Source organism: Cajanus cajan, chromosome 8 (assembly GCF_000230855.2).
Source record: "Cajanus cajan strain Asha chromosome 8, NIPB_CcT2T_4, whole genome shotgun sequence".
Classification (NCBI taxonomy): Eukaryota; Viridiplantae; Streptophyta; class Magnoliopsida; order Fabales; family Fabaceae; genus Cajanus; species Cajanus cajan.
In genome coordinates this window covers 18,999,494-19,025,026 of record NC_138524.1, presented here as the reverse complement: position 1 = coordinate 19,025,026, position 25,533 = coordinate 18,999,494, and the positions used below count along the sequence as shown (strand labels likewise).

The 25,533-nt window shown below is 28.8% G+C and overlaps 2 protein-coding genes across 2 annotated transcripts; one reads left to right on the top strand and one right to left on the bottom strand.

Annotated features, from left to right (window-relative positions):
* Window positions 1-374: 374 nt before the first annotated feature.
* LOC109817126 (receptor-like serine/threonine-protein kinase SD1-7) lies at window positions 375-4,719 on the bottom strand. The gene is made up of 7 exons (XM_020382324.3): window positions 3,261-4,719; window positions 2,360-2,509; window positions 2,073-2,272; window positions 1,710-1,920; window positions 1,383-1,620; window positions 1,116-1,263; window positions 375-891 (listed from the first exon to the last, which is right to left on the bottom strand). Exons 1-7 carry the CDS (start codon window positions 4,507-4,509, stop codon window positions 571-573), a joined length of 2,517 nt encoding a protein of 838 aa, XP_020237913.2. The 5' UTR covers window positions 4,510-4,719; the 3' UTR covers window positions 375-570.
* An 8,715-nt stretch (window positions 4,720-13,434) lies between these two features.
* Window positions 13,435-17,405, top strand: LOC109817127 (zinc finger (MYND type) family protein / programmed cell death 2 C-terminal domain-containing protein). Its single transcript, XM_083062571.1, has 11 exons — window positions 13,435-13,571; window positions 13,885-14,123; window positions 14,232-14,315; window positions 14,402-14,532; window positions 14,621-14,718; window positions 15,412-15,500; window positions 15,585-15,693; window positions 16,032-16,186; window positions 16,264-16,334; window positions 16,768-16,882; window positions 17,012-17,405. The coding sequence occupies exons 2-11, from the start codon at window positions 13,914-13,916 to the stop codon at window positions 17,174-17,176; spliced, it is 1,227 nt and encodes a 408-aa protein (XP_082918697.1). The 5' UTR covers window positions 13,435-13,571; window positions 13,885-13,913; the 3' UTR covers window positions 17,177-17,405.
* Window positions 17,406-25,533: the final 8,128 nt, after the last annotated feature.

Genomic DNA, 25,533 nt, shown 5'->3' with positions numbered 1-25,533 from the left:
ATATAGTATTGAAAATTATGCTAAGGTGATTAAATGTTAGATTATTATTGTAAATATTGTTTCAATGTTAAATAATTTACTTATTTGCTCATTGCGCAGATGCATATCTAGTTTTAGTGTGACCACGGAAACCTTTCTTGGCTCATCTACAGTTCGTGTCCACTGGTTCGGATATACTAACATTTAATGCATTGTGATCATTTTAGAGGTAACAACTAACTCAAGATCATGGATAAAAAAACTAACTCAAGATTCCACTGATCTATGAATGGTATAACTACTACAAAATGTAGTGTAGAAGATACGAGCAGATTTTTTTTATATTTTATTGTCATTGACAAATAAAATTAAATAAAAAATACATATCAGTTCCATCATTCAAAGGAGTATTTTTGACATTCATATCAAGTTATTAACTGTTGGAATCAAACTCAGGTTTTCTTAACTTCATTACACATGATAAATACAGAAAGAGGAAAAGGGGGATAGAAGCATTAACGTAGTAAACATTAAATAGAAACAAGTTACAAACTTATCTTACAATGAGAACGGTCTCATTCTATTAGTCACTCATCTTGCTTCCACTATTGAATCTGTGATAACATTCACAGAAAAGCTTTCTGACGTGCTACATGGCAATGTTGATTTTTCATTACCTCTCACATTTAGAAATGCAGGTGGTTTAGGAGAAGGAAGAGCCACAGTGTCATTCCCAATCATTGACACAACATCAGACATGGTTGGCCTTTCTGATGGACTTTCTTGAACGCAGAGAAGTCCTATGTTCACATATCTTGGCACTGTATGCTTACTACAACTAGCAGTATCACTATCATCCAGTGAAGGATCCATTAAGTCCATTCCAGAATTTCTTGTCCATAGATCCCAAGCCTTCAATATTCACCAAAAAAAGCTAAAGTCAAAATTATAATGTTTGGAGCATGTATAGTTTGGTAAGACTATAATAATACTATACTTTGAACACCCATCAAGTTAAATAATCAATGCACCTTTTGGCTTTTGAGAAAATGGCTTAAAACATCAACATATTATGAAATCAAGTTGAATTTCAGCATTGCATATTAAGAATAAATGAGTGGAATCTAGAAACTTACATATCCAAGAAGATTGAAGGAATTTGTTTGATAAAGGCCAGTATTCTTCTTGCCACTCACAATCTCCAACAGAAGGACCCCAAAGCTAAACACGTCCGATTTTATGGAGAAAAGCCCTTCCATAGCATATTCAGGGGACATGTAGCCACTGACATGCAACCATAAAGGTAGATTAATTAGCATGGTTGATCTTGATTATGTGACTGAAATCTTGAAGGAAACTATATGATTACTATAACAACAATAGTATTCTTTTATTTGACTTACTAAGTTCCAACTATTCGGTTTGTATTTGCTTGAAGTTCATTCTCACCAAATATTCTTGCCATTCCAAAATCTGATATTTTAGGATTCATGTTGGTGTCTAACAATATGTTGCTAGCTTTTAAATCCCGGTGAATGATCCTAAACCTGGAATACTGATGAAGATAAAGGATTCCTTGGGCAATCCCATCAATTATCCTAACTCGGGTTCCCCAATCTAGCATCCTTCTTTTTGTTGCATCTGTTTTGCATTAAAAGATGTCACAACCAAAGTTTGCGAGTTTAATTGAAAGTAGCACATTAGGAGTTCTGAGTCGTCAAGGTACAAACCAAAAAGAAAAACATCCAAGCTTTTGTTAGGCATAAATTCATAAATCAATATCTTTTCATCTCGATCAATGCAGCAGCCAAGAAGTCTAACAAGATTGTTGTGTTGGAGCTTTGCAATTAATAAGGCTTCATTTCTCAGCTCTTCCCATCCTTGACCAGATCTTCGCGATAGCCTTTTCACAGCAACCTCATCCCCATTCAATAATACACCCTGAAATTCATTTTTTCAAAGTCAAACTTGCAGATAAGTGATAAGAGAATGAAGTGTAAGAGTTAGTGTTTATTGATTTGACATAGCTATATATTGATTACATTCCAAGTTCACATGGTTAAAACATATTGCTAAGAGAGTTTTGAACATGCCTTGTAAACAGGTCCAAAGCCACCCTCACCAAGTTTATTTGCATCTGAAAAATTATCAGTTGCTGCTGCAACACTCACAAAACTGAACAATGGCAATTTGACTTCCTTCTTTTCAACTTTCGCACCCCTTTGTCCTTCAGTAAGATCAGAACTTTCGGCTTTCATGCTCATGCTTGCATCAAAATGTAGCAAATCTTCCCCTGGAAAGTGAGGAGACTTGATTGATGAATTAATGCTTAATTAACCGGTCATACTCATCAGTTACTGTGAAAATTTTTCTTTCTTACCTTTATTCCTTTGCTTTCTAGTCCAGTAAACGAATAGGCCCAATACAAGAAATGATAGAAATAAGACCAGTATAACAATTAAAAGGATATTCCTCAGCCCATTTTCATGCTTGCGAAAATCATTTTCTTTTCCATTTGTTGCGTTTGAATCTGCAGAGAAGAATCATCAATTATGAAAACAGATGCATTAACTCATAAATGTACCCAAGCTGTGACACGAAGAAAGAGACTGAAGGGAATAGATAGAGAAATTGTGGTTGAATGAAATACAACTCATGGGTACATTGCTGAATTATGTATAAATAAAATACACATAATCTCCATAACTATAAAGATAGATTTTTGTGAGATGACCAAAAGTAAAATTATAAAAATTTAACTCAAAATAAACAATATTATATGAAGATGTGTATATGAGAATTCTCTGGTATCCAACAATAGGATTTTAATCTATGAACCTGATCTATGAAATACAGACACATTTTTTTGACACAATTCATAACATTTTTTATCAATTGTAAGATTCGATATGTAAACTTTTAAGAGATTTGGTTCGTCTTCATTATCCGATAAAAATTATAAAGCTTATTATTGGGAAAAACCCAAGTCCCACATCGACTAAAGATTAGGCAATTGAATAGTATATAAGTGAAAAGCAACCCTTACCTTACAAAGCTGGTTTTGTAGGGTTGAGTTAGGCTTAATCCACTGTTCTAACACTTATATATACATGTTAGTTTCTTGTGCTCTACTTTTTGGACATTAGTCCTCTATCTACAACAACTAACACATTTCTTTATAACTAGTGATGGTGTTTCTTCTGGTAGTCATTGTTCTATTCTCTTTAAGAAACCAAGTGAAAGATATTTACATCAAGGAAAAGGAGGCTTCTTCAACTTACCAGCATTAATAAATTCTGAGGCGGCAAGTCTGAGGTTAAAAACTGGATTGGGATTATCAGAATTGTACACATATGTTGAGATGTTCTTTAGACTCGATACTGGACCAAGCCACAACTGGCAGATATCTCTAAAATCGTAAGCATAGGCAACACAGGAACACTTTCTGAAGCAAATTGTTTCACACGCTCTTGCTGAACCAATCTTTTGCTGGCTGTATCCGTCGAAAGTTTGTGGTAATTGAGTGTCATTGAACAGGCGGAATCCATCCCCGCTGCAGGACAGTTGTGCTTTCCTGACACAGCCAGCGGATGTGTTCCCCATCCTCCAAGAATCAGCATCATGTGGCTCGAAACCAGGGAGACAGACACAAGGGTGAAGAGCTTGCGGGTCACAAATGGAAAAAGCTCCACATGAATTGTTGGTTCCACACTTGGATGACTGCTTAGACTTCCAACGTGTTTCTTCTTCTGACCAATACTCCTGGTTGATCTCCCCAGACACTTCTAGCACCAGCACAGAGTCATTACCAACTGGCCAAGTGAAATAACCTGTGTTCTTTACCACATCACTTCGGCTAATAACGTTGTTAATAGTATCATTTGAATGATCATCAATCCAGAGCACATTAGAACCATTGTTGACAATTAGACTCGCCCTGTCACTGGTAGAATCATATTCCAGGGAAAAAGCTCCTGGGGCAGGGTCATCTGCACTTTTCCATGATATCAATGACCAAGAGTAACCATAGAGAGGATCCTGTCCTAGGTTCATTCCTGGTAAAAGGGTATTCGTGGGATTATCAAAACTCTGCCACAAAATCGCTTGATTTGAGGTGTTTATTAGTAGCAAGTTTCCAGAATCCAAAAGCATGGCATAGGTATCAAAATTGTTTGAAGCCTTGTTCACGCGGTACATCATTTGACCATCTATGATCACCATATTTCCATCAGGTTGAATTGTAAGAACCGCTGAGGATGATTGAAGTGCGTAGTCTCTGTTAGCAACCCACACAATCTTGTCGTTTCGAGCCTTTTTTTTCCATATGATGCCAACATAGTACTTGGTGGAGTTCTCTCTTGTTCTGGAGAAAAAGCCCAGTTCGAATTTTCCGCCACGGGAAAGAACAGTGTCTGAGGTTCCCATGGATTGCCCCATTCGCAGAATTTCTTTGTTGGTAGCTGCATTCACGCAAAACATACATAGGCAAAGCAATGTTGTCAAGGATGTGAGGGTACAAGTTAATGCCATATCAGTTCATAAATCATAAGATTGATTTTCATAATCTAACACAACCTTATGTGCTGTTTGCTAGAACCATGCTAAGGAAGTGTTGGTATCCCAAACATTGGTGCCAGATTTTTACATGAATGACGTGCTTGACTTGACTTCAGAAACATAACAGTCGCTCCCTGTGTAGTGTAATATTCTAGGAACATGATAAAACGCAGCCAAAGAAAGTTCCACTTTGTAAAGTGGATGATGGTAAACTTTTTCAATACCATGTGCTGAATTTTATTATGGTAAAATCATGATGAACTATTTTAATAGACTTTTGTATCCTCACTAGAGAATTGTATTTTCCGTAATTTGCCCTCTTCTGTTCCTTTTTTATTTATACAAATGTCATCACAATTACACTAGTAGAACCCCCTCAAAATAAGAAGCATGTCATTGCAGGTGAAATCGTGGTTGAGAATATTTTTTATTTTTATTTTTTTATCTTTTGATTTCATATTACTGTTTTTAATTCGGTTAAAAGATAAATAAAGTTTAATTAAATATTATTTCTGTCAAAGCTCAAATCGAATATTGTTTAAACAATTCAACTTTAAATTCAACGTAGTAATCACTTGAGGACTGAGGTCAATTTCTTGGTTGGACTTGAACATTATTTTAAAACCTTGTATGTTACCTTTAGCTTTTGCCTTCTAGTTCAGGAAATGACAGATTCAGCATTTGTTGAATAAGTCCAGCTACTTCCAGCCATAAGGAAACCAAAGGAGCATATGTATTTGATCAATTCACATATTTAAAATTAGGATAATAGTTATCTTTATTATGTGGCTTTAATTCTCCCTAGTCTATTATAAATACATAGCTTTTGAAGTTGTAAAATCATGAGAGAGAAAACACAACAACTACAATCACAAATAAATAGGGAGAGTTATGTTATAAATTACGGAGAGTGTGATCAATCAAGTGTTTTATAATAATTATATGTTAATAATGGAATTCATTATTTTTTCTCCATTTTTATGTGTTGGTTATTCCATTTGCTCAACAGCATAAACAGTATAAAAAGAGGAATCAGCATAGCAATTGAAAATTATTGATGAACAAATACATCTGTAAATTCATAATGTACCTGCATTGTAAGAATTCTTTTCTGAATTAATATTAAAAAAAATAAATTTATCCAATTGTACCCAGCCCACCCTATTTACCCAGCCCACCCTATTTACCCAAATGATATTATTTATTGTTCATGATCTAAATTCGGTCCTGAAAAACCAAATTTTGATCTTCATGATGGTAGTTCTCGTGGATTTCCTAGTCGGAATTTGGTTCTCGAGGAGCCAAATTTTGAATAGGATTTTTAACTTTTTTTTTAAAAGAACCATTTTTTAAAAATAATAATTTAAATTTATTATAATAAAAATTTTATTATTACAATAAAATAAAATTTGTATATAAAATTAATAAAAATAATAAATAATATCATGTTTATATATTTATTTAAATATGTAATTTTTTTATAATAATTTTAATATTGATATGATAAAATAAGTTAATTAATATTAAATATTAATGTTTATTAAAATTTATAGTTAATTATTATTTTAAAATTAAAGTTTTTAATATTTTAATAAAAATTGTTATTATTAATAATAAGATTAATAAATAATGTTATGTACATATTTATATATATATATATATATAATATAAATCATAATTCATAAAAATATATTATGTTATATTATATATTAATTTTTATTGATAAAAATTAATTATGAAATTATAAAAAATAAAATTAAATAACATTGTTATAGTTGTTGATTTGAAATATTGTTATTGATAATAACAAAAAAATAATTTATTTAAACATTAAATAAAAGTATTTAAAACATATTTAATAACAAATTTTAAACATTATTGTTGATAATAACATTGAATTTATTTTAAGTTTATTAAAAAAATAGATTAGATAAAAAATATAACTAATAATTAAATTGTAATTGTATCACTGATTGAAATAAGAACTATAATTAAATTGTAATTGTTAAGTTGCAAGAATGTGGTTAAATAAAAGTTGATTACTAACATTTTTTTGGACATGATATATGGAAGAAAATAAGTTCTAGGCAACATAAATCAATGACGGGAAGTAGATGCATGAGCAATGTTTGGACATGTTTTCCTTTAATTTGTGACCAGGGTGTGACAATAGGAAAATTTTTTTACACAACTTTGTTATTCTGTAATGTCCATTTCTATTTTTATTGTACTTGACTTGGGTCGACCCTTGCAAGTTCTTTTCAATTCTAGACTTGGGCACAAAGTTGGATTAGTGTAAGTTGGCCAATACTGAGTTTTCCAAATTGTTCTTTGTATACCTTAGAAACTTGTTGTAAGCTATAGACGGGAGATATGTAGATATTAAAGTTGTGGTGTGCGTGTAAGCATGAAGCAAGTACATGCGAGCATGGGATGTTAGGAGCAAAACAATGGGTGGTTGTGCATTACTATTACAATCTTGGGCATGACATCACATGCAATATATCACGCCAATTTCCAATGTACCCCCAACATATCCTTTGTTGTGTAAATGGAGCGAGGTAGAGTATTCAACTTTCAAAATGTACCTCACAATGATATTCTAGGGTACAAATCAATGTTTGATCACATTCAGGTTGATCAGGTAAATCTTCATAACAAAAATTTTAATTCTTTCTTCTTTTCTTTTGTTTTACATATTATCTTAAGTAACAAAATTTTAAATTTATTTGTAGTTTTTATGGGCACCATATCAAGACTTACAAAGATCAATATCCATGCAAGCATATAGAGATGCCCAATTGTGAACTTCATGTGCCACCATCCTTTGTTTTGCAATTGTTGATTGACACCAATTAGATAGAGTGAAATTACAGTTTGGTCTCTTCCAAGAAGTCCCTTATCCACCCAATAATTTGAATGACCTACACAAAATTGACATGAGGGGAAGACATGAGGAAAATTGGGTTACAAAACATGCTTAATGGATCAACATATATGAAACAATAGACGTGAACTCACATTAATGGGTCATTTAATGCAAGGCCTATTATTTCACACACGAGAATACATGGAATGGTACATTGCTAATTCCCTCTATTTCCTATCTATGTCATGACTAATATAAGATCCAAGGACCCACCAATAGCTAAAGACTACCACCACATTTGAAATCGGTACGACTTCCATACTGTTGTATGAGGAGATTAACCAACATGTTTCAATTCCTCCGTAGAACATGATGCAAGAAGCAAACATAATTGACAGAATATATTCTTTTGCAACAAATTTAGAAGATTTGTTTACAAACTTATTTGGAGTAGATTTTACAACTCCATCTTCAGCACAAACTTACATGCAATCTCTTTACCAACCAAATTTTGCTAATGAACTTGGTAGTTCCTTAGTTGCATTCTAATATCTGATCCTTGATGATAATCAAATAACCACAATGATGAAACTTAGGACATAACAGATGTCGCCCTTATTGTGCAACTGGACACCATTACGAAGATTAAACCTTATATAATGTCACTCTAAATGTTTGTGTTCATCAATGTTTTCTTATTTATGTAATATTGTTATGAATTTTTTTTATTTAATGCACTTTATCTTCATCAATGTTGCCCTAGTACTGTTATTTTATTAATATTTTTTATTAAAATAATATTAAAAACTTTAATTTTAAAAATAATTAACTATAAATTTTAATAAACATTAATATTTAATATTAATTAAATTATTTTATTTAGATAGAATTTTTATTCATAATTATTTTATCTTATTAATATTAAAAATTATTAACAAAAATTTACATATTTAAATAAATATATAAATATAATATTATATATTATTTTTATTAATTTTATATACAAATTTTATTTTATTATAATAATAAATTTTTTATTATAACTAAATTTTAAATTATTGTTATAAAAAAATGGATTTAAAAAAAATTAAAAACCATGTTTGAAATTTGACTCTCCAAAAATTGAACTTTAACAAGAAAATCCATCAGAACCACTACCCAAAAGTTAGAATTCAGCTCCTTGAAAATTGAATTCTGACCATGAATAGTAAATAATATAATGTGGATAAATAAAATGGGGATGGACACTATTAGGAAAGTGTTTTTTCCTAAAAAACAATTCGCAGGTTTTTTTACTAATTTTCTTGCAATAATAATTTTATAATTTTTTTTACAAATTTATTTGTGAAAAATAATTTACAAAAATTTCTTATAATTTTTTTTATGAAAAATAATCCACAAATTTTATTTTTTATTTTTTGCAAATTTTGCTACAATTTTAATGATCATAGAATTTTATTTTCATGGTAAATATTTGTAGAAAATGTTATAAGAATTTTATCTTGTTTCTTGTGAATTTTCTTGTAAAAATAAATTCATAAGTAATATTTACTAAATGGTAGAAAAATTTTACAGGTAATTTTTCTTGTAGATTTTTTTGCCAATTTTAATTCACAAGAAAAAAAATTATATAAATATTTATAAGTTTAAGAATTAAAAAATTTACCTCAAGTCCCACATCGATTAGAAATAAAATAATTAAAGTGGAACAACATCCACCTTATAAACTGATTTTGTATGTTTGAGTGTTATACTTATAATTTATATGTTTCAAATGAATTCATCATAAACATTTAGAAATTGAAGAATTATTAATAGAAATTGTACAAAAATTACCTTCAAATAGTAATTTCTTTGATTTTTTTTTTTCTTGCAAAAAATTTCTGCAAATTTTTTTCGCAGGAAAATTTCTTGCGAATTTTTTAAAATTCGCTGAAACATATTATCCATAAAGATATTACCTAGAGATAAAAATTCACAAAAAAAACTGCATGTAATAAGAAAAATTTTAATAGTGGGATATAATAGGGTAAATTTATCCTTTTAATATTAATTCAGAAAAAAATTTCGCATTGTAACAGAAAAAATAATTTATTGGTCCTGTTGCATTCACTGTGATAGAATATTAGAATCAGCATAACAATAGAAAATTATTGATACTCGGATGCTTCAAAATTGACGGCTTAATCGTACCTAAAACAGCAGATACCGAATCAACTTGAAGAAGAAATAAGATTAAAAAAGAATCAACTAACATTTTTATATAAAATCACAAGAAGCCTGCATTGTAACAGACAAAACCTAATTTGTTTACTCCTGTTTCAATCACGTTACTAACACAAACTTTCTCTATATAATATACATGCTCCAATGAATATGCTTCTATTCCTGAGTTCATTGAAGTATATTTGGGTTTACCTGCGTTAAATATTGCCTCCATAATGGAGGAAAATCTATGTTGAGCATAGTAATCACTGTTCTGCAGATCTAGCATGATTACTTCTCGTAAAGTAAACATGCTCTCCCATCAAAATTTTCAAAAATAAAGTATACAGTCGCTGCAACCTCATTCTTATTTTTACGTTTATTTCATGGATGAGATCATATATTATCACTCTTCTAATTCAGGTACTTTTTATTTTGTTTGTATAATAATAATAATCTTCTGATTCTTCTCTACTTTACATTGTATCATAGAGAGTAGTGAGTGAAGCTTTCATTAATTCGGTTAATCACACTTTTTTTGAAAGTATATTTTTCATACTAATCAACCTATATATTTATTAAATATGAATCTTGGACAAGAGTTTTTTTTTTAATTTATTTATAATTTTTTATGAGAGAATTTGTAATTTTGTTTATCTAATTTAATTTTTATTTATCATAATTATTTATGAATGTTCAAAAAAAAATCTATTTATGAATTAAATATTATTAGTTTTGATATAAATAATAAATAAATCAATCTCAATAATTTAAACAGGAACCACAATTGAGTGAGAGTATTTCTACAATTTTTCTTTAACATTAGATTAAATCTCTCTTTCTCTCTCTCTATATATATATTAAATAACCAATAAATAAAATAATTTTATGTCATAAAATAAATTATTTATCATAAATTGAAAATAAAATTTATATATTTAAAAATATCTATTTATACAAATTCTATATAATCTATGTATTCAAACATATTATATATATATATATATATATATATATATATATATAATTTAGTATAAATTTTAATTATATAATAAATATGCATGAGAATTGCACATGAATCCCGAAAAAATTCCTAGTTTGTATTTAATAGACGGAAAATTTTAAATTTTGAAATGGTTGAAGATTTTAATTTTTTTATTTAAATTTCCTCCATTTTATAATTATTTTGTTGGAATAATTTATTTCAAATTTCTTGAATTTTAAGTAAAAAATTTCTTAACTTAGAAAAGAGAATTTAATTTTAACCATATACAATTTTTTTAATGTATATAAAATTTTGAAATTTCAAAAATTATTTTTTAATTTAAAATAAATATTACTCAAAGTTTAAATATTTAATAATTCAAAAACATTAACGATAGATAATATTGAATAATTCAAAATAAATTTAAATTTTTGATAACTAAAAAAATTGATCAATTTATTTCAATGTTAATATATTAAAAAAAATTGAAAAGGAATGGAGAGAAGAAAAAGAGAGAAATGAGAGAGATAAAATCGAAAAAGAAAATAAGAGGAGAGAGAGAGGAGAAAGAGAAGAGAGTGAGAGAAACATGAAAAAAAAAATAAAGAAGAGAAATAAGAAAATAATCACTTATAATCTCAATATTTGAATAAAATTATTAAATGAATGAATTGTGTACAAATTATACAAACAAAGTTTCAAGAAATTCATATTTGATTCAATATTATAAAACTTGTTTATATTAAAAATAATTTTTTTATTAAATATCAGAAGACTTTTTTTAATAAAAAAAATCTTTTAAAATTTTAATTCAAAACACTCTTTAATTTAAGATTAATTTTATCTTCCTAATTTATTTTGAATCATAAAAAACCTAACATTTCTAATTTATTCACGGACCCTCTCAAGTTGGTGCAAATGTATCAATACGTGGTGACTTGATTTTTTTTAATGGAAATGAGGAAAAATTAAATTCTAACCAATGTTTAAATAAAAAACTTAATTATATTTTTTACATAAAGTTTAAAATGTTACACGAATATCAAACCCCCACCAGAAAGAAATTTACATATTTTTAAACAATATTGTTATATAAACATCATTGATTCTTTTGTATTTATCATAAATTTTTTTTATTGTAATCTACAAATTAAAATACGCAATTATTTTATAATTATTCCTAGTCATTTTTTTATTTCATAATGATGAAAACACAACTATAAAGAAAATCATAATTATAAAATATAATATAAATCAATTCTTATTATTATTACACTAGCATTTATAAATTATAATAGTATAGATGAAACGAGAAAAATAATAAATCTTGTTAAAAAGTACCCCAAAACCCTAAATCAGACACAATTCAACACTTTGTTATGTCATGTGAATTGCGTTGCTTGAAACACAAAAGCTATTAGATTATACAACTTTGTGATTTACACCTTCAAGCCTCTCTGAATTTTGTGGAACACTACTAAATGTCTCAAAGGCTTCTGTTTAAGTTTCATTCTGCATGTTACTGTTATTTATCGAGTTAATTGAGATTTTGTAGGGCTCTGCTATGATACTCCTTGAGATAATAAATTTGAAGTATTTTCCCTCTTAAATTAGATGGTATAATATGGTGTAAGCAAGAATATATATGAATTATGAAATAGAATAGTTGATATTCTGTGTTACATTACACCCATAACACAGATTAGTTAGCTATCACAGTACATGCATAAAATTAATGCTCTAAATATTGATACTACTTATATATATATGCTTATAGGAAAATGGAGCTTATGATTTGTCTGAAACCCAACATACTAATATGTGATGTTGTTCCCTTTACTATCTCCTGAGAACACAATATAGTTGTATTTGGATAAACTTTTAAGATTCTCAAGTGAGATAAAATTTTCTTACACATAAGTTAAATTAACAAACATTTTGGAAAAGCTGGTATTTGAGAGCCCTTTTCATTTTCATTTTTGGAAAAACTTATTTATTTTACTTTTTTTCTTCTATAAATGCTTAAAAAAAATTATCCAAACAAATTTTAAATTTACTTCAATATATTCTTTTGGAGCATGGTATAATTGAATCTGTATTCAAATTGTGAATTGAAAGATTATTTTTTTAATCGTAGATCATAATAAGATTCATAATCAATAATAAAACAAGTATATACAATTAATAACATATTAAAACACATTCTTAACAACTAAAAAAATATAATTTTCGTAACATAAGATACATAGTTCTATTAAAAATTGTTATAATAGAATATTATGAAAATTTATAATAAATATTCTGGCAATAAGGTTATTATATATTAAAATTATAATAAATATTTTGATACTGAATTTGTTTGTTTAATTTTTTAAATAAAATAAGCTCTTTTTATTTTTTTATGTGTTTTTCTATTTTTTAATTCTTAAAGAATTATTTTTTTAAAATATTTATTTATAAATACTTCTTTTTAAGTTTAAACAAATGGAGCCATTATATTTATTAATTATTATATATTAATATTAATTAAAAAATCACATTTAGAAACTATTATAGATTTTATTTATTATATTATATAATAAATTTTATGATAAAGATATTAAAATAAATACTGATCACATCGATCAAATATTTTTAATTGGATAATAGAATAAAATTAAAACTACAATAATTATCCTTTCATTAAAAAATATTATAAATATGAATTTATAATTAAAATATTTGAATATTATATTCATTATATATTTATATTTAAAAATTAAAATAAATTTTATTTATTATATGCTATAATATGTCTTATGATAAATATATTAAAATAAACAAACGGTTCTTAAAAGAAAAAAAAAAAAAAAAAAAACCAATACGCTGTCGTTGCAATTAGGGTTGTGCATACCCACTAAGGCACAAAGACACTTGTACCGTGAGAAGCGTTGCTCCGCTGCAACAGCCAAGCACGACGGTCCCTGGAGCCTACAGGTCTTGCATAAGCTATCTCTTTTGAACCAAATTCGTGCGATTCAATGTGCAATTTGGGAACTAAAACTATGATTCTCATCGTTTTCCATTGTATTGTATTGTTATATGTCAATTCTTTCCTGTCACGGAGCTTCTGCAAGCTTGTCAAAGCTTTGAATTTTGTGGTTATATTAAATATAGTTAGTTAGTGATTGTAGTTTATATGCTTGATGCAAACTATTTTGTATGCCCCATTGTTTGGTTTTCCTATTCAATTGCATGATTCATAGTTAGACTGCTTCAATCAAGTTATACAAGCTTGTATTACTCGCAGACTAGCACTTTCTGTTCATTCCTAAATACATGGACACTGATGCAATTGGAGATCCTGTTGACAAGCTCAAAGCAATCCAGAATGACGGTGAAGAAGATCAAGATGAATATGATGATTTTGATGATGATGATGATGAAGAAGAAGAAGATGAACCTATTACTCTTGGTTTTGTGGATAAGCCAAAGAATCAATGGTCTCTTCACCGTCAATATTTCCCAAGCAAAGCTGGAGGAGTCCCTGTACTTTGCCATCTCATTGAAATTGTTTACACTTTGCTTCTGTCTTGCTTTATTCATCGAACTCAAGAGTCAGTTTCTGATGGTTATATGATCTGTTGTGATTAACAGGCTTGGCTTGACCCTCTGAATATACCGTCAGGGAGATCATCTATGTGTGACATTTGTGGAGAACCTTTACAATTCTTGCTTCAGGTATGAAGCCAATGCCTTGTTTCATTGTTTGACGTTTGTGTTGTACCTATTGATTGTGATATTGTATTAAACTCTTGAGTTGCTAGGTTTATGCACCAACTGAGAAGGAAACTGCATTTCACCGAATGTTGTTTGTTTTTATGTGTCCTTCCATGAAATGTCTTCTCAGGGATCAGCACGAGCAATGGAAACGCCATCCAGAAAAGCCGTCTAGAAGGTCAGTGGTCATCCTCTGTGAAACAGATATTTCCATTGTTTTAGTTCCTTTGATGGTTGATATCTGATTATGTAATAATTTATTGAAGTGTGAAGGTTTTCCGTTGTCAATTACCTCGCGTGAATCCATTCTACTCACCTGAATGCCCTCAGTATAATGAGAGCCACAAACCTGCTGGCAGTGGAGGTTGGTTTACTCATCATTAGAAAAGTTTTTCTTCATTTTGCAGAAAATAATCTCATCTTACAAATATTTGTTGTGAGTCTTGTGACCATTAATTTAAATTCATTTCCTGAGTTTTATGAGTGTTTACTTGTTTAAGCTTTTAGGGTAAATTGTGCCCTGGGGGAAAACAGGTGTTCACTATTGTCTAGAGATCTTCTGCTTTGGTATGGTGAAGAGAGATTACTGTTTCTGTTGGATATTTATTTGCTTTCTGTGTTTGTGTATATTGATTTATCAATCCTTATGCTCATGATTGTTTCATTGTGAGTACTGAGTACTAGTGTCAGGGAGTCCTGCATGAAGTAAAAAGAGTTATGAATCTTCATACTCATGTTATCCTTCCTTCTGTTATTGCACATAGTGGCACCATGCTTTTATCAGGAAAAAAATAATTTGATGTCATTCTCAAAACATAATTTGGTTACCCCGAACACACTGATTGCATAGTTGCATTGTTTTCTTATTTTTTGTGATTTGTCACATTATTTCTACAATTATTATACTATATATAATTAATATATGGCATGCTTGCCCATCAAGACAAGTGGATTAGCACTTTTGATGACTTGGGTATTGAACCATATGTATGTGCATTCTATGGAATAAATTTGTTCTCTATTTACCTCTTTTGATAAAATCTCTTCTTACTTTCAGCTGCTCTTTGTGATTGGTGCGGCACCTGGAAAGGAGATAAGCTTTGTAGTAGTTGCAGACAAGCACGGTATTGCTCTGAGAAACACCAGGTAACTGAATTGCTTAAATGTATCCAGTTCTTTTCTTCCATAAATTTGATTTCCATTACATTCCTTCCCTTTTCCAACTTACAGGTTATGAGTTGGCGCTCAGGGCATAAAATTGCTTGCCAGCAGATGAAAGTTTCTTCACCTGTTTCTGGACCCAAAAAAAATGGAACAACTTCCTTGGAGTCTCACAAAGGTCACAATGGTTTAAAGTTTTGTGTACTTTTATTACAACATTTAATTTTTTATTTGTATCTCATTGGTAACAAAATTATTATTCACTTTTAGTTGAAGTAACATGGATAAAACTAATTATAATATTGCTCATTACTCATACATAACAATGTAATCCTGAATTTGAAAAAACTGGAATTGAAATGTGACATCATATTTAAATTTGTATCTGCTAAGAAACTTAAAACACGCCTGACAGTGACACCATTCCAAAATAAAATAGACATTACTTTACAAAATTTTATGACATCTATTTAGCTCCTGTCAGTTTACACGAGATCATTTTTCATTACCATACAGTTGGAAGCAAGACTCTGTGGCCTGAATTTGAGATAACCATTGAAGATGAAAGTGAATATAATAGAGACATATCTGAGGAAAATACCTTAGATAATTCCTTGATCTCTAGGAACAGGACCGATGACACAATGAATTCAGTTTTGGATAACTTTAAGGTATACTCTTTCTTTTTTTAACAAGGTTATATACTTATTTAAGTATATTATTTGCTTATTATATTGTTTGTGAACAGGGTGACGATGACAAAAAGAGTTGGGCCTCCTTTCAGGAACGCATTGCCAATGCCCCTGAACAAGTGTTGAGGTGATTCAGATTCAGTAAAATTAAAATGGTTAACTATGGTGAATTTCATTATGTGCCCTTATGGAGGCAGATTATTTATTAAACCAGATGGGAGAAAATGTTTGACAATTATCTTACCTTAGGAGATAAAAAATAAATTAAGCAGGAAAATAGTAGAAAGAATTCATTGCCTCCGATTGGCTAACTAACATTTTAGAGATACCTTCCATTTTGAACATGCAATATTTGCATGATTGGCATTGTTTTAAAAACCAGACTGAACTGGCTAGTTTCATTAGTCAGATTGATAACCAGTCTAATGGTTGGTGAGAATTGGTAAAGAATCAATTGAACTGGTAAAGCAATGCACCTTTATGGGTAACCAAATTGATAAAATATAATTAACCATGTATAAATTGATTTTATCAATTTTAATTAGTTTTGGTAAAAACAGGTATTATAGGAATTCAAATGCTAAGCCAATTTGGCCTGTTTCAAGTGGACGGCCATCCAATGCTGATATCCCTAGATGCAGTTACTGCAGTGGACCTATGTGTTGTGAATTTCAGGTAGTTATTTTAGATACCAGTGGTTTAAACTGAATGTCATTCTGCATGTAATACTATTTCTTTTGCTTGGTCAAGCAAATCTTTGCTTATTTCCTTTTGATACTGAGTTTTTAATGTTTGTTATGCCAGATTTTGCCACAACTGCTATATTACTTTGGCATTGACAACGAAGAGGGCTCTCTGGATTGGGCATCAATTGTTGTGTATGCATGTGAAGCCTCTTGCGAGACAAGTTTGCCTTACAAACATGAATATGCTTGGGTACAACTTTATTCACCTTCCACAGCCTTATAGGGAAATGTCTATCTTTTCTTATTTATAATTTTTGGGCTGAGAAGTATGAGCTATTTTTCGCTTGGCTTGGTGGAAGTATGAGGAGGGAATTTCTTTATCTACTTCAACCATCAATTTTGAAGATTGACTGTTGATTATTTAATTTATAGACTTGCATCCTTGCTACAATCTATTAGATGTATGTTTTGCATTGAAAAATATGATAATTAATTATGCATCAATTAACAAACTAGGTTGTAATTAACTTTCACCGCTTAAACTAAAGTAGAAATAGGAAGTGGGAGAAATTTTGGCGTGAACTAAAACACTTTGCACTACATGCAAAACTTTTGTGCAGTAATTGCAAGCATAGCAGTTACTTACCAGTCGAGACTAATCTGTCTCTTTGTTTTGGCTCTCTTTCCCGCTTTTTTCACCATCATATCACTAGTGTAAGTAAAAGTTCAATTTTGATGCTTATTAATAGTATAAATCTTGAATTAACATTGCTTCATATATGGTACTTTAACTAAGTTATCTACTTTTCAAATTTTGATCTAAATTATGTTTAAAATGAAATATCTATTGTGTGTGTTCAATGCTCACAGTTTTTAAGTAAAGATTAGTCACTATTTGTAGTGTTGAATATTTTGTACCATTATTATGATTATTTAAAAAAATTGTAAATCTTCAAACTGCAAATTCATTAAACTTTAGATATAACTTTTAAACAGTTATTATTTTCAATCATGATTAGTTTGAAGATGTTAAAAATCTTTACATTATCAGGTACTTTTTAATTAAATTAAAAAGTAATCTGTTGTAACAATTGAATAGCAGAGGTAATTTCTCGTATTAATTGAAAAGGGGGACGAATGACGTCATTCACCCCAACCGCGATATGAATACAACTCGATCATCAGCCTCACATGCGAGTGCATCATGAATCCCACGGCTTATTCCCATCCATTCTAAGAAATATAATAGAAAAAGATTTTAAATAATACATATATGATACTGCGTAACCGTTTTTTCTTTTTCATATTTGTTGAATTATTGCACCCTTTTTACTAAAAAAACAAATTTAGAAAATCAATCATTATTTAATAACTACCATTTTTCGCATACAATCAATCATGAGTAAGAGAGTTACAGCTTTGATTGAATAATCATCATTTACTTTATTAAATTTTTATTTATTTTATATTATTTTTAAAATTAATATTAAGAGATATAAAATATCTCTCTTTTCTCGGTTATAAATCATATAATAGAAATTTTCTATGTTATATATACAATTATATGATAAATGTTTCAAATAAATAAAATAATTTATCATTTTTTTTCGCTGGTTTTATTTATCTAAATGAGAGATTCCCCCCCCCCTATCTATTCAAACAATAATTAGGTATATGACAAATAAAATTAAAAACTGTTTAAAGCTCCAACTAAATGATGGGGAAGACTCTAAAAAATTATTAATTACTAATATTTTTCTTAAAAATAAAAAATGATTAATTACTATATAGAAAATAATAAGAGCAAATACTTTTATTGAAATATAATAAAATAAGTCTATTATTTTAATCTCTCTTTTAGTTAGTAAGTCCCATTCATATTAATATTTTTTAATCACTAACATCGGTTTTGTAGTTGAGAGATTGAGATAGATGTATAATGACTTAAGTTTAATCTTTATTGTTTATGTGTAATATGTTTTATGTAACGACCTGCCTAGCCGTTACACACAGCTCACAACATCCACAACACCATACAGAAAAGAGCAAACATATATATATATATATATATATATATATATAAGTAACTAAAGTATATACACAAGATCTAATCTGGGGCTAAGAATCAAAGTATAAAAAAATACATCTAAAAGTAGCCAAACTAGTAGTCAAAACAATAAAACATCAAATATCCACTCTATCTGCCAGCTGCAAACTTGCCTCATCTCACCAACCTAACCCTGCTCTACTCCCAATACATAGTATGATCATTGCAGTCCCAACTACATGGAAACAACAAAGGATAAGCTAGTGAAAAGAATCAACTTATACATATAAAATCACAAGAATTATAATCAGCTACAGCTCTTAGCATATCATCTAGTTCAGCAATTATCAGCATACAACTCATCACATACACAGCTCATATCATACAACATAAACAACGATAAACACACAATGAGTCGTCACGCATATCAGCTCGGAGATCTCCTACAACAGCTCAGCCTTACGGATTGCAACAGCTCAGCCTTACGACCTACAACAATTTATATCAGCATGCAGCACAACACAATAATAACATCAATAACAACATACATCATAGCTTAATAATATACAACACAACTTAATGATTCACAGCACAGCTATATTATAATTCAACATTATCCTCTAACCGCACAGCAATATTCATCAATTTCATCTCAGCTTAGCATATAACAACATCTGTCAGCATTGTTCAACACATATCAGCATAACAACAAATATCACCTTCGCGCCCAGCACGCTCATGGTTGCGCTCGACGTGGGCCAACCAGAGAGCACCAAGGCTCAAACGCGTCTGGCACAATTCCTATTGCGCCCAGCGCAAACCCAGACAGAGACTCCAAGGAGTCTCATGTGCCTGGCGTGCCAAACCCAAGCTTGGTGCAGGGAAGGCAGAGACCTCCCCAAGGTCTCACGCCAGGCACAAAACCTATTGCACCCTGGCGCCACCTTTGGTAGAGACTCCCAAGGAGTCTCCACGCCCAGCGAGATGTACTCACGCCCGGCGCAGCACCAGTAACCCAAAGATATGTTACATGCTGATATTGCGCCTTGCGCGGTCCAATCCCGCCCGGCGTGGGTCATCTAGAGGCTCACATTCTCAAGCTCGCCCGGCGTACACACCCTTGCGCCTGGCGGGCTTGCCCAATAGAGCCCTCTGGTGGTCACGCGCATGACGCCAAGAACTGCGCCCAGCATGATACTTAGTAGCAACTCACCAAGTTCAAAAATCTTGCCTAAATCCTGCAAAAATCAACATTTCCAGCACATGCAAACCAGCCAAAATGCCACATTTTCAACCAATAGCTCAAAAATCTCCTCTTTTTACACATGCAACCATCAAACAAGATAACCTAAATTTTTCATCAAACTCCGGAAAACTCGAAAACAAAATTTCATCGAGCACAACCATCAATCCGCAATAATCAGTCATCAAGTGAGTCTTTAGCTCACTTCCAAACAGCCAGCACAAACAACTAACTTCCCTTACCTCGGTGAAGAATTCGAGCTTCCAGGAAGTTGAAGAAAAGCTTGAACGGGAGAAAACGGATGACAAACGGAGAAGAAGAGTAAGCTTGAGGATCAACTCACTCACCACTAGCACCTACAGCCACCAAGATCAGAGGAAAATCAACAAGGTTCAGAGAATTTGGGGAGAGAAGAGAGTAGAGAGTGTTTTGGGAAAGAAAAGAGTGTAGTGAGTATAGGGGAAAAAGCAAAATGAGAACGGGGGTCTCACATTTTACTTATAATTTTTTTTGTATTATAAAGTATTTTCTTTAAAGTGATTTTACTAATTTATTATAACCTTTCTATTAAATCTTTTATTTCCATTACATTTGAAATAATTAAGTTAATTTTAAGTTATTCTCAATATTTTTTTATGATTTTTCCTAATTTAATTACAAGCGGTGTTATAAAAATCAATTTAGTCTAGATAACGATTTGATAATTTAAAGGTTGAACCGAAAAAGTTACTTGTTAAACTAATTTTTATTAGAAATATATATATATATATATATATATATATATATAGAGATAACATTATTTCAAGATAAAAATTGAAATAAATTATATTTATATAATATATTTGTAAAACATAATATGTAATTATTGTTTAGATTAGTAGATGTTGTGTTTTATCTCCTTGTGGAGGAACAAGGTTCAAATCCTACCTAGTAGGAACTAACTAAGTGTTTGTTTTAATTTTTATTTTTTTATAATAAAATTGTATATGAATATTCTGTATTTATAAAACATAACATGAAATTGCTAACTAGCCTAGTATTATTGATTTGGATTCGTTGCCACCCCTAATAATTTTGTTAATTTTTAAAATAACAATCATAATAATCATAATAAATAGTTTATATAATAACTTTAAAATCTATCTAAATTTAAAATAATCTTAAATGCATGATATACCTAAAAAATAATTGTTTTAAAACTTTATATATAACTAAAATAAATTACCTTTATTAAATGATAGCAACACACACTACAAGTTTATGTAAGAGGACTTGGTTCGTCTACCACAAAATACATACATAAAGAGGGATGAAGACTTGAGAGGCCTTAAGTGAGACTAAGCTCAAGACTGAGGATTAGTCCACAGCTGCTTCAAAGGACTGAAGCATAGAGGAATACCTTAGGATCACACCGGGGAGCCTAATTAAGATAATTACCAAGAAAAATATATTATCTTTGCTACATAGAAGTTATAAACATTTTATATTATTTTTAAGTTTCATTCACAATTGCTTTCAATAATGTTTAATTATCAAATACTTATAAACTTTAAATATAATTGCAATTAATTTTAATTTATTAGTTAGCACACTACTCACTACTCCATTCCTTGCAAGATAGAAAACAAGGCTTGAACCATATTAAAAAAATATTCACTAATATAGTTTCTAAAACTAATTATTAAAGTGGAGTGGTTCCGAAACAATTTCTCACTTTGAAATGGTCAGTAAAGGGTGATGTTAATCAAATTTAATTGATCTAATTGTTAAATTATTTGATATTATATTTATGATCATGTATATTAAATTTGACATGATTTAGATTTTTTGAGATATATTATTTAATAATGAATATTTATACATAATTTAAATATTATATTATATTAAAATAATATAATGTAATGAAGTACTAAATAATTTTTGAATTATGTAAAATTTAATATACATGATTTTGAGTATAATATCACATAAATTAGTGGTTAGATTAATTATATTGCATTACACAAAAGTTATTAAAGATATGAAATTTGGTATAAGTTTTTACAGTTATTACAATATTGTTAATGGATACTGACCCGTATATACAGTGACGGATCCAAAAATTTTAGATAGTGGGGGCAATACTTATTTATATGTTTGTAGTATTAAAAATTTTATGTATAACTTTTAAAGGCATAAATATATATCATAATTATTTTTTACAAGTTTTTATATCTACGATTACAATTAAAGATAAAAATAAATTAGATTAGACTAGATTTTATTATAACTTAGTAGGTTTGAACTTAACTTTCTTTAAAAATATATATCCTAAGTATGACTTATTTATCTATCATAAACATTTTTTAAATGTTTGGATAGAATTACAATCCTAAAAACCTACTTTATAATAATTTAATACTATTAAAAATATAAAAATAAATATGTTAAATTTTATAAAAATCAAGTTTAATTTATTTATGATATAAACATGTTTTTAGTATCTAATATATATTTTTAGATGATAATTTATTTTAAAATATATTTTATAATAACAATTCTAAATGAAACATAAATCTTTCAATTTTTTATTTTGATTTTTTTAATCAACGTAAACAATAAATAGAAAATACAAAAGGTAAACATGCATACTACAAATTTTATTTTATCAAAAATTAATTTTTTAATATATTACAATATATATGTGAGTATTAATATATATATATATATATATATATATATATATATATGTGTGTGTGTGTGTGTGTGTATTATAATTAAACTTTTTTTAAAAAATTGATTCGCTATTAAGAAGTATTATTTATGATATAAGAGAATTAATCTCCTTTAAAAGTTTGACAGACATCAAATAAATAAATATTTTCTCTGAATCTATATTTTATATATATGATAATTTAAATATATATATTTATTTTATTAAAATATAATTTTTACTTTTTAAAATATATTATTTTTAAAATAAAAAATTATGTATGTATCAAATAGTAATAGGGGCAAGTACCACCAATAGGTGCAAAACCTTTTATGATGCTCAACTGCTAGAGGGAGGTGGAGGTTGTTCACGAGTTTGTGAAAGACCAATGGTGGAACATCGAAGTGGAAGGATGAGGGGTGTATGAATTGAAGGAGAAATTTAAATTAGTAAAGTTTAAGTTGAGGGTGTGACATGGAAATGGTCATGGCAATTGGGGTTTGATGTTGCAAAACAAGAATCAGTGTAGGAATTTTGTCAAACATGTATTGGGGTGAAGATGGACATGCTTTACAAGGAACGAGAGAAAGGTGGGTTGGGCATTAAAAAATCTTAAGGCTTTCAATCTTACATTACTAGGTAAATGAAGGTGGACAAGGAGGGACTATTGTATAAAATATTGGTGCATAAGTATAATAAGTTTCAAGGAGTTATGGGAGGGAAGAGGAGAAAATGGTCAGTATGGTGGGGAATGGACAATATACTTCCTTTTTGCACTATTTTTAAGATATGTTAGGGTTATGTTTTTATATTTGATTTTTAGGGGCATATTTATTTAAGAGGAGAATTATATTTTTGTTATTGATCGGAGGAATTTTACAAACATTTTCACGATCCTCTATCTTCTCCTCCCTGAGTCGCGCCACTTCTTGAGGCTATTCTCCATGTGATGTCTTAGTTTTTTATTTGTCTATTTTTAAGAACTTGTGTTTTGTCATTTGTGTGAACTTTTGTTAAGAACTTTGACATTTTATTATTAATGTAATTTGCTACTTTACTCTTTAATATGGAGTTAAAATGTTCAATTATCATGTTATTTCTAATTATTTTTATAATTTTTTTATTGAGTAATCTCTTACGAGTTTACGGAGCCTCCACAAGATTATGTAAACTCTCAAGATTAACAACCTTGCGTACATGAATTTGAGATGACCAGTTTCGAGATGATTTCCTTGCTACTCTTGTCTTCCGAGCTCTGAAGTGTGAAAGAAGTGCGTACATAAGAAGGTGTAAAAATGAGTTTGATCATAAATTTGCTCTTTTAAAAATCTCAACCTCCCCTTAACCTTCTAGTTATAATATATTAACCACAGTTACAAATTTCCTTCCCTTTTAGTTAATAAAATATTATAATAACCTTTTAATAAAATACACTATATCATATCAAAACATACCGAATAATTAAATAAATATTAAATAGCTCTAATTAATAAAATATTATAAATACTAATATTATTAATAAAATACTTATATTTTATTTTATGAAAAAGAGGATGTTACAAATTAAGGATGAGAATATGTTATATCTTAAATAGAGACGCATCATCTAACATATTTAAAGTGTACCACCCTGTCCTGGCCTATTTAACAAAAGGTCATATTTACACTTTTAAAAATGTTTGTTTATTTAAAAAGGTTAAACTTAACAAAAAATAAAAATTAAGTCTTATAGATTAACCTATTTATTTATACTATATATAAAGGGATACCACTTTTTGATTTTCACTTTTTTTTATTTATCCTTTAATTTTAAACTAGACGTAAATTTGTTTCAAATTCCTGTAAATATCTCTTTGTCTTATTTTGGTCTTGTAAAGTTTTTTTTGTCATTTTTATATCCTTGATAATTTTTTAGTATTCATTTTTAGTCATTATCACTAACTCTAATTATAGTTTAGTGCTCAAATGAATAACAAAATATAAAATATTAATCTATACTATATAAAGGATTTAGTGCTAAAATAAGTCATAAAATATAAAATTTTAATCTATATATATAAAGAGATATTACCTTTTGGTTTTCACTTTTCTTAAGACTCATTTATCCTTTATTCATTCAAACAAGACTTAAATATGTTTTAAGGTCCTTGCAAATATAATTCTATCTTGTTTTAGTACCTCTAAATTTTTTTGTTATTTTTAAATCCTTTGACATTTTTGTGTTCATTTTTAGTCTTTATTATTAACTTTAGTTAGTTTAGTGCTAAAATAAGTAATAAAATATAAAATATTAATGAAGAAAATTAAGGTAACAAAGAATATTTAAATTATTTTTACATGCAATTTATTTAAGTTATATATATATATATTTTGTAAATAAGATAAAGTTTAATTATGTTTTTAGTCTCTCTAAATTCAGTGAATTTTAATTTTGGTCCATGTAATATTTTCTTTATTTTTCATCTTTCTAAAATTTGTACACATTGTTTTTTCATCCATGTAAATATTTTTTGTCATTGTAAAATGAGTATTTTTTTTATTTTAGTCCTTATAATTTTTTCTTCAATTTTCATCTCTTTAAAATGTAAAAATTACTATTTTTTGGTCCTTAACTTTGATTTTAAAGTAGATACATATCATTTATGTTAAGAACTTATA

Coding starts and splice junctions, on each gene's coding strand:
- LOC109817126 (XM_020382324.3), bottom strand. CDS start 4,509: ATGGCATTAACTTGTACCCTCACATCCTTGACAACATTGCTTTGCCTA. Junction 1,921..2,072: donor GCTTTGGACCTGTTTACAAG/GCATGTTCAAAA, acceptor AATGAATTTCAG/GGTGTATTATTGAATGGGGA. Junction 892..1,115: donor CCTTCAATCTTCTTGGATAT/GTAAGTTTCTAG, acceptor TGAATATTGAAG/GCTTGGGATCTATGGACAAG.
- LOC109817127 (XM_083062571.1), top strand. CDS start 13,914: ATGGACACTGATGCAATTGGAGATCCTGTTGACAAGCTCAAAGCAATC. Junction 14,533..14,620: donor CCAGAAAAGCCGTCTAGAAG/GTCAGTGGTCAT, acceptor AATTTATTGAAG/TGTGAAGGTTTTCCGTTGTC. Junction 14,719..15,411: donor CAAACCTGCTGGCAGTGGAG/GTTGGTTTACTC, acceptor TCTTACTTTCAG/CTGCTCTTTGTGATTGGTGC.